The sequence below is a fragment of the Mytilus galloprovincialis genome, chromosome 9 (genome assembly GCF_965363235.1).
Source record: "Mytilus galloprovincialis chromosome 9, xbMytGall1.hap1.1, whole genome shotgun sequence".
Taxonomy (NCBI): domain Eukaryota; kingdom Metazoa; phylum Mollusca; class Bivalvia; order Mytilida; family Mytilidae; genus Mytilus; species Mytilus galloprovincialis.
In genome coordinates, this window is record NC_134846.1 from 54,357,147 (window position 1) to 54,377,528 (window position 20,382).

General features: G+C 33.4%; 2 protein-coding genes across 2 annotated transcripts; one reads left to right on the plus strand and one right to left on the minus strand.

Moving 5' to 3' along the window:
- Window positions 1-402: 402 nt before the first annotated feature.
- Window positions 403-18,143, minus strand: LOC143046812 (uncharacterized). The gene is made up of 4 exons (XM_076219874.1): window positions 18,056-18,143; window positions 5,380-5,436; window positions 2,430-2,508; window positions 403-1,105 (listed from the first exon to the last, which is right to left on the minus strand). Exon 4 carries the CDS (start codon window positions 1,009-1,011, stop codon window positions 403-405), a length of 609 nt encoding a protein of 202 aa, XP_076075989.1. The 5' UTR covers window positions 1,012-1,105; window positions 2,430-2,508; window positions 5,380-5,436; window positions 18,056-18,143.
- Window positions 14,911-17,620, plus strand: LOC143046439 (uncharacterized). The gene is made up of 3 exons (XM_076219601.1): window positions 14,911-15,402; window positions 15,970-16,162; window positions 16,774-17,620. The coding sequence occupies exons 1-3, from the start codon at window positions 14,911-14,913 to the stop codon at window positions 17,526-17,528; spliced, it is 1,440 nt and encodes a 479-aa protein (XP_076075716.1). The 3' UTR covers window positions 17,529-17,620.
- Window positions 18,144-20,382: the final 2,239 nt, after the last annotated feature.

Genomic DNA, 20,382 nt, shown 5'->3' on the forward strand with positions numbered 1-20,382 from the left:
TTTATGATACAAGTTAATAAGGTAAATATACACGTTTAAAATATGTTGATACATAAAGATTTCAAATTTGCATATCCAAGCTATCTCAACGGTTAGTCTTTTTAGGTTTTTCCACAATCATTTATCTTCTCTCCAGAGAAATGATCGTATGTATTATCCCGAGAGGTTGGCAATCTTTGATGCGCTGCTGAATCATATACATCATCAACAGTGCGGTTGTAAACATTTTCTTCAGGGTTCTGTTGATTGAAGTCTTGAAGTAGGTGAATATTGCTAGATTGATAAGTACCATAGCTTTCTCCACTATTTATTCGATCTCTGTAACTTGGCAAACATGACTTTGAGGATATATCATCATCTATAGCTATAAGTTTTGCAAATTCGTTATCAGTCCCATCTTCTTTATATGGTCGACTCAACCTTTTTTTTGTTGACAGATTCCTTCGTCATATCTCCTGGCACATGGGTAAGATCAGAACGTTCGAATCCAGTAATACTGGGGTCAAGTATGGTATAATTGTCATGTGATTCATTTTTTGCAACGTTTTCAGTTCTGTCAAAGCCTGTAATATTTGGGTCAAGAACTGCATAGGCTTCATCTTTAGTATTAAAACATGTTGATTCTTTTGCCTGCTTATTTGTAGATACACACAACGGTTTATCTATTCGGCTAGAGTTTTCTGCTCCAGAACAAAGGGTAGTGGATTCATCAGGATCGAGAACTGCATATGTGTCGCAATCCCTTCTAGTATTTGACATAACCTTAACTGTATTTGAAGTTTTCTCATTTGGGTCTAGAACTAAATAATCTTCAATCAATTCAATACCTGGATCCTTTATACAGTTTATCTTATCAATTTTACAAATATCTGATTCTTGTTTGTATTTATGATGGTCAATATAATCATAGGTTGTCTCGGGTGGTTTTGTTCCCGCTGATTTTAAATCTCCATATTGATGACTATCACGACGCATGGCCAAGTCATTGTATTCTGTCAAATCTTCTTGCATAGGTATAGCAATATTCTGACGTCCAGTGTAATCATTTCCATCTTCAGAGTTCTGTACGGTTTGGTTCTTTTTTGCTGATTTCCGTTCTATTGATCTGAAATTATACGCTTTAAAATGACATTATTTAGGTTTTAAAAGTCTTTTAAATGAATTTAGTGAATACTGTGGATTCATTTATTTTCGTGGGTATTAAATTTTGTGGAATGCTGAAAACTTGCATATTCTTGGGTATTTGGTTTGGTAGTTTTGCCAATCTCAGTATCCACGGCCTATTGAAAATATGATATTCGTTTAACATTTGAATGTGTGGTTCGCCTGTTCACCTGTTCCCACGTTACCCCCAAAAATTGGTATCCATCGAATATTAATGAATCCACAGTAATCTGGTTTGTCATATCTATTCAGAATAATCTATCTTTACAATACTCATCTTGACTTGTACATGTAAAAAATATTATTGCTTCTCAGTGAAAATTTCGTTTTCTAGGATGCATTAATTTGGTCAAGTTTTAGTATTACATTTGATAGACTAATTTAAGAAGTGGTTTAGGAAATAACAATATGAATCAAAGAATATCAACCAAAACAGTTTTCTGTTTGCATGTAGATAATCATATATCACCTTTTATGCATGAGTGTCCTTTTGGTATGGATTAAAAGATTTTTTCAGCATGAGCAAGTGAAACATATAATAGTGTAAGCAATTTTTTCAATATGGTATATGTTCTTCTATTTCATGGCTGATAGAACTATTTAAAAGTTACTCCTATAAGTTCTCTTTTATGAAAGCATACACATTGAATTTTTAACAAAAGATAAAAACGATTATGTATGACAAAAACATATTTTTTACTCCAAACTCTCCCTGTAAGCATAATTGTGGATCAGTGAAGTCCACACGACAACCTTCAAATATGTGTTCTTAGCTAGATACAGGCTATTGTCTAATATTTTTATTTCTAATTTGGTTTGCAAAAGAAATTTTGATAGAGATCAGACCAAGCAAATCTTTTTGAAGGACAATTCCTGTCCCAAGTCTGGAATATGACAGTTGTTTTTTCAGTCATTCCATTGGTTAATATAGTTGAGCATTATGGTTTTGTAGTTTCCTTCTTTACTTGGAGACGTTTTATTTAAAACATAAAAAGGAATTGTAACTTGAATGGAGAAGTTTCTCATTGGCACTGATACTACATCTTCTTATATATATATATATAAACACATCTCAAACCTATATGAAAGTGTATAGTAGGGAAGAGAAAAGAGGGACGAAAGATACCAGAGGGACAGTCAAACTCATAAATCGAAAATAAACTGACAACGCCATGAACCTTCATGACCTCCAATAATACGACTGCGTAATGAGTAATATTAAAATTAATGTAATACAAAACACAAATAAATAAGAAAATATCTACCTTCGTCTAATAACTATTAGAAGACAAATCAGTAAAATGACAATTATTATAGCAGATAAAGATGCACCAATGGTCAAACCTGGAAAGAAATCTAGTATTAACGTATGTAACAGTGTTTTAGTTTTTAACGAGAGAAAAAAATATATATTACTGAAAAATTATTACACCAGGGTTTTCGATATCACAAACTAGTCAAGACATTTACTAAAGTTTATCATCGGTATAAGCACATCATTCGTAAATATAGCTCAACATGCAGACTTCTTATACCACAGGTATTTCACATCCAACTTTTTATGGAAATATTCTTTATAAAGCCCAAAAATGTCAGTATTCACCTCAGAAACTAACAACACATTTATATAGACTTTTAGGAAGGAATATAGTTACGATACTGTTATCAGGTCATTAAAGATTGCATATTTTGGCGTTAATATTGATTCACTTATAAGATCTTTGCATCGGAACTAAACACATTTATTAAAAAACCAGTTGTTGGCATGACACGGGTTATGTTCTTCTCATATATGTTATGATGGTATGATATTAAACCCCTAACGGGAATGATTGTACCTGATATTCATATGATGAAATCATAATCTTTCAATCAGTTTTATTGAAGTCTGGAGCTGGCATGTCAGTTAACTTCTAGCAGTCTGTTGTTATTCATGTTTTATTGTCATTTGGTTTTTTTTTTTTGGTTACATCTTCTGACATCAGACTCGGACTTCTCTTAACTGAATTTTAATTTGCGTATTGTTATGCGTTTACTTTTCTACATTGGCGCTAGAGGTATAGGGGGAGGGTTGAGATCTCATAAACATGTTTAACCCCGCCGCATTTTTGCGCCTGTCCCAAGTCAGGAGCCTCTGTCCTTTGTTAGTCTTGTATTATTTTAATTTTATTTCTATGGCCGGGTTGTTGTCTCTTTGACACATTCCCCATTTCCATTCTCAATTTTACACTTATTTGTAGGAGCATTCCTTGAATTTCTTACTAACCCCAAGGGTGACTGGGGTGTAGAAATATGGTCACTTGGTCTTCCCCCGACCGGCAGTAAAACGCTTGCTGAAGTGGGGCGTCCGTTTGGCTGTGCGGGATGTATCAAGTTCGCAGTCACGTCCGTCAGATGTACAGACGCTCTTTGCACGTTAAGAACCCTTGCAACAACTCTATGAGGGGTCCGTAGGTGGCCTGTTGCAAGGCAAAATTTCTGTCCCTATCCAATATACCCTCATTTTCCAGTGGCAGTCCAAATTTCCCCGACCATCATCCTAGATGGCCTTTATTACAACAACATACCTATTGTATTTATTGTGAACTTGTTCTCGTCCTGAATATGCATGAAATATTTGCCACTGGACGTTAAGCAACCAACAATCAATGAATTTCTTACTTTATTTAAGAAATAATTGATGCAAGCTATACTTTATTGTAGTTTTAACGAATATGATGCGTGATCCATGTTAAAACTACAATGAAGAATAGCTTGCATCATTTATTTCTAATATGATGAGGACATTTGTGGAAATTTATTTGTCCAATGTGTAGAGCGTTTTTGTAGGCTCTGCCATGAACCTCCTTTTTTGAAAACAAGCCGACAACGGACAATGTGTTTTACAGAGTCTCCCTCTGTTTTAAACAGCAAAAATAAATCCCGTTTCTAGGCCAAATATGTCATTGCGAATTGTAACACTTTGCAGTCATTATATATATTTTAGTTACAACATGTGCGTAATTTAAGAGATTAAAAAAGTTTCAAGTTAATGAAATATATCAAATGCATGCCAATTTGATAAAATTCATTTTTCTGCAGTAGTTTATATACGCATGTGCAAACATTTTTGTTTATTTATTTCAATCATGGATTTGTTTACAAAGCGAAATAAACACCTCATATTAGAATCCTTTTTATGACACTCGTTTTATTCTAGCAACACGTCGGGGACTACATTTGAACTAGGATCTGTTCAACATTCTGGAGCACCTCCGGTTAATTGCGGGATTCGTGTTCAAGTTATATAATAAAAATAAGTCAAGTGCAGACAATTCAGTGACTGAAAATAACAGTTGACAAGTTAAGTGCGATCGAAGCGCTTTTCTTGATTTACCATCATTACGACCGAGATGCCATAACTAACATGTGCAGGAACGATTAAAAAAATCACGTCTAAATTGCAGTATTAAAATGAGTTACTACAATCATTTACAATAAATAAACTCATCATAGATACCAGGACTAAATTTAGTATATACGCCAGACGCGCGTTTCGTCTATAAAAGGCTCATCAGTGACGCTCGAATCCAAAAAAGTTAAAAAGGCCAAATAAAGTACGAAGTTGAAGAGCATTGAGAACCAAAATTCCTAAAAGTTTTGCCAAATACAGCTAAGGTAATCTATGCATTACAAACAGAAGTTAGGATGAGTGTATACAAATACCTTTACTCTTTACGAATTTCTACTGCAAATAAAGGCAACAGTTGTATACCGCTGTTCGAAATAAATTCATAAATCGGTTGGGAAATAACCTATTCCGGGTCACAAACTAAAACGGAGGAAACACATCAAATATAAGAGAAGATCTACGACAAAACAGAAACACAACACTAAAATGTAACACACACAGAAACGAACTACAATATAACAACGGCCATTTTCCTGACTTGGTACAGGACATTTTAAGAAAAATGGTGGGTTGAACCATGTTTTGTGGCTAGGCATTGCCTGCTTTACATTTTTTGAGAACAACTTTTCGCATTCGATTTTAACTTACAATAAAACTAGCGTTTAATATTCTTAATAACACGACGGCTGGTATCTTTAGAGAGTTTGTGTTGAGCATCGCTATGCGATATAATATCGCCCCTTTTCATTCCGGCATGCAACTAATAAATTACTATATTATGAATGTCACCAGTTGTTATATATATTTTATCATGTGTGACTTACCAATAACTTTGTGGTTGTCTGACGTGGAATGAGAATCTTTGTCAATTATATTGCTGGCTAAAAGTAAAAACAAATCATAAAATATAAAGTCACTGCTATTCTGCAACGCTGAAAGCTGTAGTGTGTTACTTAATCTATTGCAAGAACAAGTATAATTATATTATTAATACATGTGGAAAGGGATTAATATAAGTTGTAGTAACTTCACAAACCACTATAAATGAATAAGTTTAATTTAATAATACATGTACATAAAAAAACAAACAAACCTATACAAGATCTTTCATGAGACACAATAGTAGCTTTCCGTAGGTCAAAAAGTCTTATAAGACTTGCTGGTGAAAGCCTGTTTATTCTAAAAACTAAGCTCTAGCTAGTGTTGTGGGTACAAACAATGTATAACTACTAGACTTTTAAAAGTCACCACACTGGAACGAAATACATCATATCTTGCAATGTTACTTATAAACTACAGCAGTGTAAGTATGGTAAATAGTATGTTGGTGAGACAATAAGTTTCAAAGGTACCAGGCTTATGATTTTTTTTTTATTTGTCAAATTTAGACATTTTTCTACGTTTTATCGTATCATTTATTTTTGTTATGCCTTAGAATCGGAATAACAGTGCTATAGTTAAAGAGTTGCCACCGTCAATTTTTGATTTAACGGTCACAAATCTCCGTTTTACTATCTCCGCTACGCGTCGCCAGTAAAACTGCATTTGCGACCGTCAAATCTACAATTGACGGTGGCAACTCTTCAACTACAGTACTGTTATTCCTTAAATCTGATGCGACTGTCTTTTCTACCGTTTTCTACATAAGAAAATGCCTATACCTAGTCGGGAATATGACAGTTGTTATTCTTCGTTTGATATGTTTTAGCTTTTGATATTGCCATTTGATTATAATTAGGAACTTTCCTTTTTCTATTTTCCATGGAGTTAAGTATTTTTGTGATAAAGTACTTTTTTCTCAATTATTAATTATATAATTTTTGAATCTGAATGACCAGAAATCTTATTATTTGACATTTATGAGCATTACCATTATATTTATGCGCAAAAATCATTACATTTTCGCGCAGCTTTTGTTAAAATTAGCGCACATTGATTTACAGATAAACTTAGGTAAATGCAGACAGATTTTACTTATTGATGCAAAAAACACCTAAGTGTTGGAAATATATACAGAGAAAATTGTAAAACCATAGTAAATCTTATGATTAAAGTACCGATTTTGCATATCGTAACTTCCTACAGTATGAAGCCCAATGCTATCAGGAGAAACATAACACAAAAAATCAGGGATTTGCTGAATAAAATTGCTTATTTTAGTGAACATGGAACTATTCCGGTCCGTTTGCTGAACGCCATGATTCTGATGACCACAGAGATGCCCAAATAATTGGATGAAATGGGGAATCTGGTCAAGAACTTTTGAAATTATTTACGGTGCATAGAAAAGAATTAGTCATATCATTTAAAAGTGTAATAATGGTTAGTATTGTTACGGGATTTCTGATGCTGACTTAATTTTATCTTTCAAATTCAATACGAAAATATACAATTCAGATTTATAAATATTTCAAAATTCATAATGCTCATAGTCAAATTGATTATAAATTAGCTTTATTTTTACATGTGTTATCTGTAAAATGTTTCCGCGTAAATATAACCAAATTTAACGCGCAAACGCAAAAAAAAAGAGTCAATCCCAACACGCATGCAAATGTAATGCAGCCTGTTATAAAGTTCACCTCACTTTATTACCGTATCATCTGTTACAGTAATTATAATTGATAGATCAGCAACTCTCACATGTCTGCCCGTTCTTAAATAAACATGCAATTAAATAGATCAATTGAAGTTCTTATACACATGTTGTCATTCTGTAGTCTGACCATCAAACGATGTACTTGTTAATAAATTAGTTATAGAAACTGGATTGTATTATTACATAGCAAAGATATTACACATTTTGGCGACGAGGAAAAAAAACTGAATATTAAAATAAATGTGAATTTCTACAAGTGAGAATGCCGACTTACGGGAAATTAGACTCTTTTGATGAATCCGAAGATTGGACACAATATGTAGAACGTATGGAACATTATTTTAATGCTAATGAGATAGACGAAGAAGACCAGAAAAGGGATATTTTCTTAAGTGTATGTGGGAAGAATACCTACAAATTAATAAGGGATTTATTAGCACCAGCCAAACCAGGAACGAAATCACTGGCCGATTTAACAAAACTAGTGAAGGACCACCGAGATCCAGTACCATCAGAAATCATTCAGAGATTTAAATTTAACAGTAGAACAAGACACAGCGATGAGTCAGTGAGGACATTTATTGCAGCACTAAGAAGTCTGACAGAACACTGTAATTATGGTGACACGTTAAACGCGATGTTACGTGACAGGTTAGTCGTCGGGATAAAGAGTGACCGCATACAGAGGAGGCTGTTAGCAGAGCCGAATTTAACATTTGAAAAGGCATTGGAAATTGCTACCGCTATGGAGACTGCAGAGAAGAATGCACAGGACATCCAAGCGAGTGGGACAAATGGAACCTTTCAGAAACAAATCAATAAAGTTTCAAAATCATATACAAGAAACAACTCTGGAAATTCGAAACAAGGAGATTGTTACCGGTGTGGAGGAAATCACTTAGCCGCTGAATGCAGGTTTAAGGATGCAAAATGCCACAGCTGTAAAAAGAAAGGACATATCGCAAAGAAATGCCGTAGCAAATCTGACAATGGGAAGTTAAGTGAAAATCACAGAGAGTTTAAATCACGTTTTAAACCACGTGCTCATTTCATGGAGCAGGATGAAACTAGCGAAAGTGAAAGTGAAAATGAAGTTTACTCAGTTTTTCATTTTGGAAATAAATCTAATGAGGCATACAAAGTGCAAATCAATGTAAATGAATGTGAAATAGCCATGGAAATAGATACCGGAGCGTCAGTTTCTATCATGAGCGAGGATACTTACAAGGAATACAAGTCGAAATTCAGAATCGAACCGACAAGTGCTAAACTCCGAACATATATGGGAGAGCAGATTCCTGTAATAGGACGTGCAATCGTCAATGTCAACTACAAGAAGGAAAGCGCAAAATTACCATTACTGATAGTGAAGCGTAAAGGTCCGAATTTACTTGGCCGAGACTGGTTGAACAAACTCCAACTGGATTGGAAGGATATGTTCTCCGTCGTTGGAAGTGATAATCAATCGAGTGATTTGAATGTGATCTTGGAAGCAAATAAGGAGGTTTTCAAAGATGAACTTGGAACTGTAAAAGGCATGAAAGCCAAAATTTATGTTGATGAGAGTGCCGTACCGAAATATTTCAAGGCTCGCCCTTTGCCGTATGCGTTGAAGGATAAAGTGGAGATGGAACTTGAACGTCTTGAGAAGGAGGGTCAGATTCAGCAAGTGGAATTTTCCGACTGGGCCGCTCCGATAGTACCTGTAGTTAAGGAGAACGGATCTATTAGAATTTGTGGTGACTACAAGGTAACCGTTAATGCCGTTTCAAAGTTAGACAATTATCCGATTCCTAAAACAGAGGATTTATACGCAACGCTTGGAGGAGGACAAGAATATACAAAATTGGATTTAAACCAAGCATATCAACAAATTGAACTTGATGAGGACAGTAAAAGGTATGTGACTATAAACACGCACAAGGGTTTATTCAGATACAATAGACTTCCTTATGGTGTAGCGTCCAGCCCATGGTATTTTTCAAAGAACACTTGAAAATGTAGTTCAAGGGATAGCCAATGTTTTGGTTCGAGTAGATGATATACTGATAACGGGTAAAACAAGAAAGGAACATCTAAATACTCTTTCTGAGGTTTTGTCTAGATTTAAGAGAATCGGAATTCGGTTAAAGAAACAGAAGTGTGTGTTCATGGCCGAAGAAGTTGTTTATTTGGGATTTAAAATAAACAAACACGGAATATATCCAGTGGAAAGTAAAGGTGAGGCGATCGATAAAGCACCAAGTCCGACAAACGTGACAGAACTGAAAGCTTATCTTGGAATGCTGAACTATTACAATAGATTCTTAGCGAATTTATCTCACTTGTTAAAGCCGCTACATGTACTTCTACAGAAAGACACAAAATGGAGTTGGGAAAAAGAACAGGAAAAAGCGTTCATAGAGTCAAAACAGCTGTTGAAATCCGCATCAGTACTTGTACATTTCGATCCGAAAAAGAAATTAATTTTAGCATGTGATGCATCACCATATGGATTAGGCGCCGTACTTTCGCATAAAATGGACGACGGCAGCGACAAACCAATAGCTTATACATCTCGAACACTTACATCAGCAGAGAAGAATTATTCCGTTCTTGAGAAGGAGAGTCTGGCCATAATATTTGGTATCAAGAAATTTCATCAATATTTGTATGGACACCCCGTTACAATCATAACCGATCACAAGCCGCTCATAGGTTTATTTCGAGAAGATAAACCTATACCTACAATGGCCGCATCTCGAATTCAAAGGTGGGCATTGACGTTAGCTGCATATGAGTACACGATTGTATACAAAGAAGGGAGTTTGAATGGTAATGCGGATGGACTAAGTAGACTACCGCTGAAAACAAACATTGAAAAGACACCAACGCCAGGTGATACTATATTATTAATAGAACATTTAGCCACTACGCCAGTTGATGCTAAACAAATTCAAAAGTGGACACGCAAGGACACAATACTATCTATGGTGCTTAGATACATTTTGAATGGATGGCCGTCAAAGTGTCCAAATGAAGAAATAAGACCGTATCATAGTAGGAAAAATGAACTCAGTAGTCAGGACGGATGCATATTGTGGGGAGGAAGAGTAATTATACCACAACCAGGACGTGAAGCCATGTTAAATGAATTACACCAAGGACATCCAGGGATTACTAGAATGAAAAGTCTAGCAAGAAGCTACATATGGTGGCCGGGAATGGACAATGACTTGGAATTAACTGTAGTTAATTGTTATAGTTGTCAGAAAAACCGCAAATCGAGAAACCGTCAAACATGACTGAACAAATGGAACCACGCTATCCGAAGAGAATAAGAAAAGAACCATCGCATTTAAAGGATTTTGTGTTAAAATAAATGGTTGATTTATAAAGAGGCATAATAATCCTCACAACCGTTTGAAGTGCATTAAGTACTTCGCAGTGCATGTGTGTACATATCAATTAGTGTAAGAAATAACAACAAGACCAGTGCGAACATTTTTATTTTTATTTTCATAGTAGGACATTATAGTTTCAGTGCAGACAAACTTTAACGAATGAATCGTTGTGATCTGACATTTTTATTTGTTTCAAACTGATATGGACTTATCAATCAGTAGCCGTGAAAAGACATTAATTTTCTGTAATTGAGTTAATTTGTTTTTAATTTGTTTTTATCTAAGGCCGGAGAAGTGTTATAAAGTTCACCTCACTTTATTACCGTATCATCTGTTACAGTAATTATAATTGATAGATCAGCAACTCTCACATGTCTGCCCGTTCTTAAATAAACATGCAATTAAATAGATCAATTGAAGTTCTTATACACATGTTGTCATTCTGTAGTCTGACCATCAAACGATGTACTTGTTAATAAATTAGTTATAGAAACTGGATTGTATTATTACATAGCAAAGATATTACACAGCCGAAGAGATATTAGCATAAGATTACATTGTTTACATTGTTTAGACAAAAAAGAATCAAAATGAATTTTTTAAATAGTGAAATATGCATATGAAGCGATCGTATATTAAATTCTAACTGAAATATTTGAAAGAAAAACAGACTAAACAAACCACAAACATTCAACTCCTTCGAAAAACTGAATTTTAAAATAGAAACTTATGGCCAAATTTGCATGATTTTATAAAGGGGAAGCGAAATAATTATTCACACAAATCAGTATTTATGAAGGATAGATAATGCAAACGGGGAATGTGGCAAAGAGAAAACAGCCCGACAAAAGAGCAGAAAATAGAACAATTACACCAATGGGTCTTGAACGAACCCAGAAAATCATAAACTCAAATACCGCTGGCCTCTTAACAATAGTGTATACTAATTCAGCGTAATAGACGCTAAACTAAACTCTGAAACATACAATATTTTTTTTTAACATAACACAAGACTAAGAAAGGCTGGAGGTTCGTGAGCTAGGACGGGGACAAAATGCGACAATAACACATATTTTGTGTGATCTCAACCCCATCCTATACCTCTAGTCTATGAGAACCAAACAAACACAAATCAAAAGTGCATATTAAAATTCATTTTAAAAGAAGTCAGAGTCCGATGTTAGAATAATTTAAAAAATAAACTTAGCAAGATGTCAATGATTAACATACAAATACAAAGAACTACAGGCAGTTACTGACATCCCAGCTTCATACATCAATTAAACCGAATGAAAGATAAATTCTGCATTATATGAAAATCAACCACCGCCCGTTTGGTATCTTGCCAACATAAATTATAAGCAGAAGAATATATTTAGTATCTAAGTAGACAACTAATGTACTGGTTTTAGAATAAATGTGTTATATTCCATGCAAAGACCCTATAGGTGAATCAATGTTAATTCCAAAGCAATACCAGCAACGTGGCTCCTCTGCTGTTTTCTGATTATTCATATGATGTAAAATTCAGGAGAGTAGAGAGATACAAGCAATATCCTTTAACCTCATATTCAACATGTATGGTCAGTTTGTCGTACCCATTGTCATGTATCCTTCGATTTGTAGATCACAAAGATTCGGCTCATTAATGAACTGTGTTTGTTAGGAGTTACACAAAGAACTCTTCTAGTGTACTATTTCGGAGCACAAAAAAATATCATAAATGTTTGCTTTATGTTTTTTTCTGCCTATCGTTTTGAGTGTTGTTTATTTCTGTGTTTGCATGCATATGGTGTTATCTGTCTGTTTTCCCTTCTTGTTATGGTTTTGATTGTTATCCGGCCTTGTATAAATCAAAACCTATCGTTACTTTGAAAATCATTGATTTGTTCACTAACGCGCTCCCTTTGTTCCATTTTTAAATGTAGAAAAAAGTGTTTAGGAACCTTGCTTTGTAATGTCATGGGACGCACGTGAAAAAGTGTTTTCGTTTTTTTTTTCTATCACTGGATTGATACCACTGATGGTGCGCTGAAAGTACGTGAGGGTATCAGCAGCTTAGTACTCAGTTGCTCAGTTCTAACATAATATGTTATGTTTTCTCAAATTCCTCGTTGTTTATTAAAAAAACTTTTAAAAAAAATAACTGTCTCATTTTGGATTTATGAATATATACTATAATTTTTGTTTAAGTCAACTTTTAAATTGATAAAGTGCAAACGAATGCTTTATTTATTTGATTAATAAGGATGAGTTTTCGTTCCTTATTGTTAATTTTCAATTTATAAACAATGATGTTCCTTTTGCCCAAACGGTGTTTATATATTACGCGCTTCTGGCATAAACACAAAATTTCAATCCTTATATCTTTGATGAGTGTATTTACAACTATAAAAAAGAAGATGTGGTATGATTGCCAATAAGACAACTATCCACAAAAGACCAAAATTACACAGACATTAACAACTATAGGTCACCGTACAGCCGTCAACAATGAGCAAAGCCCATACCGCATAGTCAGCTAAAATAGGCCCCGATAAGACAATGTAAAACAATTCAAACGAGAAAACTAACGCCCTTATTTATGTAAAAAAATGAACAAACAACAAATATGTAACACATAAACAAACGACAACCACTGAATTACAGGCTACTGACTTGGGACAGGCACATACATAAATAATGTGGCGGGGTTAAACATGTTAGCGGGATCCCAACCCTCCCCTAACCTGGAACAGTGGTATAACAGTACAACATAAGAACGAACTATAAAAATCAGTTGAAAAAGGCTTAACTCATCAGATGGACAAAAATACAAGTAGACGTGGCCGGGTACTTATACATCCCGACACAAACAGACGCAATGAACAGATCTGAGAGTACTCGCAGTTATCTGATAGCTAGTTCAAAGCCACTAACAACTAATAAAAAAGTTATGCATCTAAGACTAAACTATCAATCCGTACACATCCAACATCCAATGGATTTAGTGTAAAGACGTCATAAACAGCCAGAGAAAAACATGACCTTGTGCAATGCAAAGTTACAGATATCGACAGATTGTAGATCCATGAATATGTTTATGTATATAATATACTAGTAATATTTAGTTAGCTTTTAATTTACTCATAACAAAATCAATTTTTATACCAATAAAAACAATATTCAATGATCTTATCACAGTGTTGAATAGGTAACCTTTTAGAATAAGTTTATTTAAAGGAGCGACAAGTTTACATGGATCATTTCTAAATTTCCGGGCACGGTTAACAACATTTCCGTAAAAATGAGGATGTCTTATCCCGTTTGAAATAAGTTTTCTACAGGTACAACCAAACTTCAAAACCAAATCTTTATATCTATGGAAAAAATTAGTAAAAGTTTTAAGTAATTTATGGTAACGATATCCCTGGTTTAATAATTTACCAGTAATACATAGGTTGCGTTCGTTTAAATCAAAAACGTCACAACAGACACGGGCATAGCGAACAAGTTGTGAAATATAAACACCGTAAGATGGTGCTAAAGGAACATCACTATCTAAAAATGGAAAATTAACAATAGGGAACGAAAAATCGTCTCTTTTGTCGTAAATTTTAGTGTGGAGTTTCCCGTTTAAAACCGAAATATCTAAATCCAGGAAAGAACAGTTATTACCGAAGAAATTTGATTTATTTAAAGTAAGTTCCTTGGGGTAAATTTCAGCAGTATATTGAGAAAATTCTTGATTATTTAACGAAAAAATATCATCAAAATATCGGTAAGCGTTGTTGAATTTAGCAATTTGTTCTGTCAGTAGTGTCGATTTTGATTTCAATAAACATTGTTCATCTCTTACTGATAACTTCATAGACTCAAACAATGTGTATAAAGTTCCTAATAAATATTAAACAAAATGAATCACAAGAGGTCCTTTTGGGTTTATGAACAAACATACATTAATATATATAACGCTTATAGTCGAATATTAATGAAAGTACATTTTTTTACATTTTACAATAATCATTTGGAAGAAGTAAAGAAAATTATCAATATCGGGCATATCATATTTTACACCAGACAAACCAATAGATAGACTCGAATATTGACTTCTTATGTCCAAACAATGTGTTAATATTTCTTAATATTATTAATCGTATTATTTTAGCAATTTGTGATTCGTTAAGACTTGGTCACATGTTCATTTGTATTTACTCAGGCTGCACGCTAATTCTGCTATATTTAGCGTTTCGTAGGTCAGAAACAGCATATTGCACAGAGCATACAGCATGTTACTAAAAATACATTTAAAAAAACCCAATTATCGTCACATGTTCTTCTCGGCCAATCAAAACGACTTCCTGTCTAGACTGTTGCAGTAGTTGGAGACGATCATGGCGGAACAGATGGCTGAAGGTAGATTCGCGTCCCAGGGACAAGACGATAGGGATAATATAATGGAAAATATAGAAACAAAAAACACAAAAAGGCAGAACACCACAGCAGTTAAACTTTTCAGGGAATATTTGACCGAGAAAAGTAAGCCGATAGAATTCGAACAGTACACTATAGAGCAAATGGACGATTCATTGGCATCGTTTTATTTGGAAATGAGAAACAAAGAGGGTAAACATTATAAAAAGACAACAATGCAAGCCTATAGACAAGGTCTAAACAGACACTTACAGAAATGTAGGGACATAGACATTTGCAATGAAGATATATTCAAAAAGTCCTGTAAATCCTTCAAGGGTATGACAAAGGAACTCAAGCGCCTTGGGCTAGCTGCTATAGAACATCACCCTTCCATGGAAGAGAGTGATATTGAGAAGATGTACTCATATTTTTGTAAAAATCTGGAGGATGCACAGCTTTTGCAGTATAAGGTAATTTTTATACCACATACATGTAAAACTAATAAAATTGAGAATGGAAATGGGAATGTGTCAAAGAGACAACAACCCGACCAAATAAAAAACAACAGCAGAAGGTCACCAACAGGTCTTCAATGTATGACACATTTTTTTAATTCCATGCATAAAGCCTTATCAGTGTAAAAATAAACATATTGTGAATTTTAAAGGATGACTTCGCTACAAAGGAGGTTGTATACAAAAAAAAATCATACTATATATAGGTGTTCCATGCGTATATATGGACCTATTCATGTACATTTGTACATGCATAATATTGCGCATGCATATTAATATTATAGACGAAAATTTTCACAATCATCTATAACAATCTATAATAAGAACAGCACGTCAATGTGACAATTAGATGTATAACAAAATTAAATACAAATATTATTCAATGTCAATAAAATATTTATCTTCTGTTCATAGTGAAAATGGCTAATTATTTGCATATAATATTGAAAATTGTGTTTGTTTTTAGTATCTATCTAATTGTGTGCATACTGTCCACTTCAATTAAAATTTCTTCTGTTTTAGGTATTTGTTGACATCATGCTGCACTTTGGTCGTAGAGGGAGGGAAAACCTGTCAAGTCTTACAAGAAAGCATTTTGCAGTTAAGCGTAGTGCAGATGACAAATTGTATGTCTACAAAGTAATTGATGAGCAAACAAAAAACCACCAGTCAGACAGTGAATTATCCTCAGATGGACGAATGTATGAAATTACAGGTAACTGTTATCTATATATACATGTACATATTTACCTACAAAGTAACTACCCTTTAATTTTTTTTTTGCATTGATTTAATATATACTTATAAGAAGTTATGTTATGCATATTAAAGATGCAATCTACATAAAACTATTGCATTTTTAAAAATATAAATAAAACAAATGGACTGACCTACCTTTTTTATTAAGTTATCAGAACCACACTATTTATTGACCTGATTAAAACTCATACAAATATAAATCATTCATTTCATAATTAATAACCATTAGTGAGTAAAAAAATATCAACCAATATAGCTACATATCCCATATTTATTTTTATCAAGTGTTTTGAACCACAGTGGCAGACATTTTTATAATATTATTTTGCCATTTTTTCATATTACAATCAAACATTAATAGGAAAATGTGATATTTATAGTTGGTAAATACGTTGTACAATGTATATGTCAAATATCAATGAATATATGCATGGGATAATATACGAAAAACAAAATAGAAATTATTGTATACACTCTATGATCATATAAAGAAAAAAACTTATTTGACTGCAGAAGACTTTTATCTGGAGTATTTTTATTTAGAAATGTTTAACATGCTTTTTTCAGATGGTGAAAGATGTCCAGTGAAGTATTTTGTGAAGTATATCAGGAGGTTGAATCCTAAATGTGTAAAATTATTTCAACAAGCAAGATCGTACCCTAAAGAAGGAGTGTATTATGACAATATACCTCTAGGTCATAATAGACTTGGCCAATTCATGAATGAAATTAGCAAAATGGCAAATCTTTCTCACATATATACCAATCATTCCTGCCGAGCAACAACTGTTCATCTTCTTGACGAAGCGGATATTCCAAGCAGACATATATTGACAGTTACGGGACACAAGTCAGAAACATCTCTAAAAACTTACTCTGGAAAAACTTGTGAAAAAAAGAAACGGCATATGTCGGAAATTTTAAGCTCAAAAACATGTGGAAAGAAATCATGTATATCTAATATTGATTTTCTTTGCTTGTCTCAAAGTACAATTACAGTTGAAGCCAATGAAGGGGTGGAAAATATTCCTGTTGAATTGAGTGATGCAAATTTTGATTTAGAGCTTTTATCAAACTCACAGAATGAAACTGTAATGAATGACATTTTGCCTTATAACCAATTGGATGAAATTCTTACAGAAATTGGTAATGGTCCCTCAAATACAAATATAATGAAACCCGAGACATTGAAGACAAATCAAAATTTTTTAAACCTACCACAACCAGATATGAAAATGCCATTTCTTAATAACTGTAACAATGTAACTGTTAATATAAATTACAATGTTCACCCATATGTGAACAACCCTGCAAAGGTATAGCTTCATATACAAAATGTTTTTGTTGTAAATTTCTTGTTACTTTATCTGTTAATTGTTATATATTGTTTCAATTAAACAAGCAAACATCTATATATTGATTGTTGTGATTCTGTTATAACGTATGAACATTTGAAAATTTTACAGTAATAATGGTTTTGAAGACATGCAAAACAATATATTGTTCATGCAATAGTTCTTGATTAATAATATAACAATTGTAGCCTTTGTTTGGGGTCGATACGAGGTTATATCGACCAAGAGAAGCATATCGACCTCGGACTTCGTCCTCATACAAAGGCTATAATTGTATAATAAGGGTTTGATCACAATTGATATCTCGCAAGAGGTGCTAAACTGTTCAATAGACAGACGAACATACAATACTACAACCAACTCTTACAGTCGTCTACTAATGAAAGTTCACGTTTATACATTTTTAACCAAAAATAATGCTATTCATCTAAACAGTTAGAACAGTAACCCTCCTACAATATCCCGTAGTACTAATTTTTAAAAAAGATAGTTACCTGTAGATGTATACCATACATATCCACTATATGTTGGTGTTGGGGATCTTGTAGTCTGTAATGATTGTGTTGATGACGACTGTTCTTCAGCTTTAAGATAAAAAAAAAAATATTTCAGCAATTTGCTTAACGAATCATAAATGTCTTATAAAAAATAGCCCGGTCTTCAAATTTTTGACTTAATACACGCCTGGTAAACCATTAAATCTCAACCAAATGATTAAGCCAGAAAATAGCTGACTGGCAATTCCTGTTGAGCTTTCTTGGTATAAATATCCAAAATATATATAGGATAGGTCGACCTTTCATCAATTTATTGACCATTTGTAAATTTTTTTGTTAAATAAGAGAATGTCATGTCATAGATAACTGAAGGAGAGCTTGTCTCGTTTATTACTCGGACCATTGTGATTTGAAATTACATCGGATTGATCTTTTCTCCCGCAGGTGAGTGCAGCAAGGTCAGTGTTTCTTTTCTTTTTTTTTTGACAAAATGACAATGATGTTATACGTACGTAACGTATATATCAGTATATAAGTGTATGTCTTAATTACATTAATTACATTTTTTTTGCTATTTCTTTACGAATATAATTTTTTAAATTAGATATGTTATAAAGTATTTCAAGTTGAGATTGTCTGGTATCGGTTGTGATATTCAGGAACAATGTTAAGATTATCTGTCAAATGGAACATTAAACTAGCTTATTGTCAATCAGATACAACAGTTAGAATTAGTAAAAAAATGTATTGTGGTTCATCATACCTTGTTTTGTGTTGACTTTAGTTTTGTATGAATGAGTCTTATAGTTATATACAGATACTAAAGCTAAATATGTTGAGTAAGCGCTGGAGAAATAAAGTCTAGCGCTCAAGATTTAAGATCTAGCGCTGTCGGTATTATATAGCAATGCCTATTTTGGAGTTTGATTTTGCAATTCCGCCCCCTTCAATTTGTCCAACGAGAAAATTGGTAGGCAATACAATTATTGTAACTTACCTGAAGACTTTCTTATTGGATATATTCACCGGGTCAAAATTGCAAAGCAAAAATCCTTACTGAGTATCGCTATCTTAAACCTACAGCGCCCGACTTTACATCTGCAGCGCTAGACCTTATTTCTCTAATGTTCACCTAACATCTTCGGCTCTTCAGTGCTAGACTTTACTTCTCGTATTCTAGGCTTTAAAACACTCTACTCTTTAACTGTTTAGTACCTATATTAATAGACCTACAGAACTCATTCATTCAAACCTCATGTCAACACATAAAACAAGCTATATAATGACAAATATAATACAGAGGGTCGTATCTGATTGACAGTTAGCTAGTTGGAAGATCTGTTTGATAGGAAATATCAACATTGTTCCAGAATATCACAATCGATAATAGTAATAGATAAAACATCAACCTGACATATTCAAAACAAGTTTAGATTAATAAAATTATATTTGTAAAGAAATAACAAAACACTGTTATCGTATGTTTATATTGACTAAATCGATCATTTATATAGATACTGATATATACGTTACGTGTTGATGAACTCATTGTCATTTTGTCAAAATCTTACTGAGATGGCTGCACTTACATGCGGGAGAAAAGTCAATCCAATGTCATTTCATTTCACATTAGTTCGTTTAATTAACGAGACAAACACTCATTCAGTTATCTTTGGCATGACTTTCTACTATATAACATATTTAAAGATTGACGATAAATTGATGAAAATTCTACTTACCCTACCTATATTTAAGATATTTTGTGACAGTAAACTTTTTTGTATCGTTTAACCATTTGGTTGAGATTTGATGGTTTACAAAGCATGAAATATTCATTCACAAGATTTTTCATATTGCAGTAATATCAAAACCTTCGATTGATTATTACTTCATTCACGGTGGGTATGGTTGTCCTGCGAGAGAACGTTCTGTGCTGGTGATTCGGTCCTGACGGGTGCTGGTGATCAATGAAAAAATGTAAACAAAGACGAAAATGATGATTTTTGACGTTTTCTCTCATAAAAATGGAAGGAAACAGTTGAAATTTTTCAATTTTGTTTCTTATGGGTTCATAGGCAAACCATTAAAAAGTTGATCCCTAAACTGTTTCAGTAAGCGTAACACAAAAGTGATCATTTTCAGAAAATCTAGAACTGAAAAACTAAAACAAAAATGCTCATGGAGTCCGCTTTCTATACCTAAATCCAAACAACAAAATTATTTTGTGAAAAAACAGTGCAATTTAGTAAAATTTAGCATTTTCTCAATTTATTCATGTCCTGATACTGTGCTGGTGGGTCCTGTCATTATGCTGGTGGGTCCTG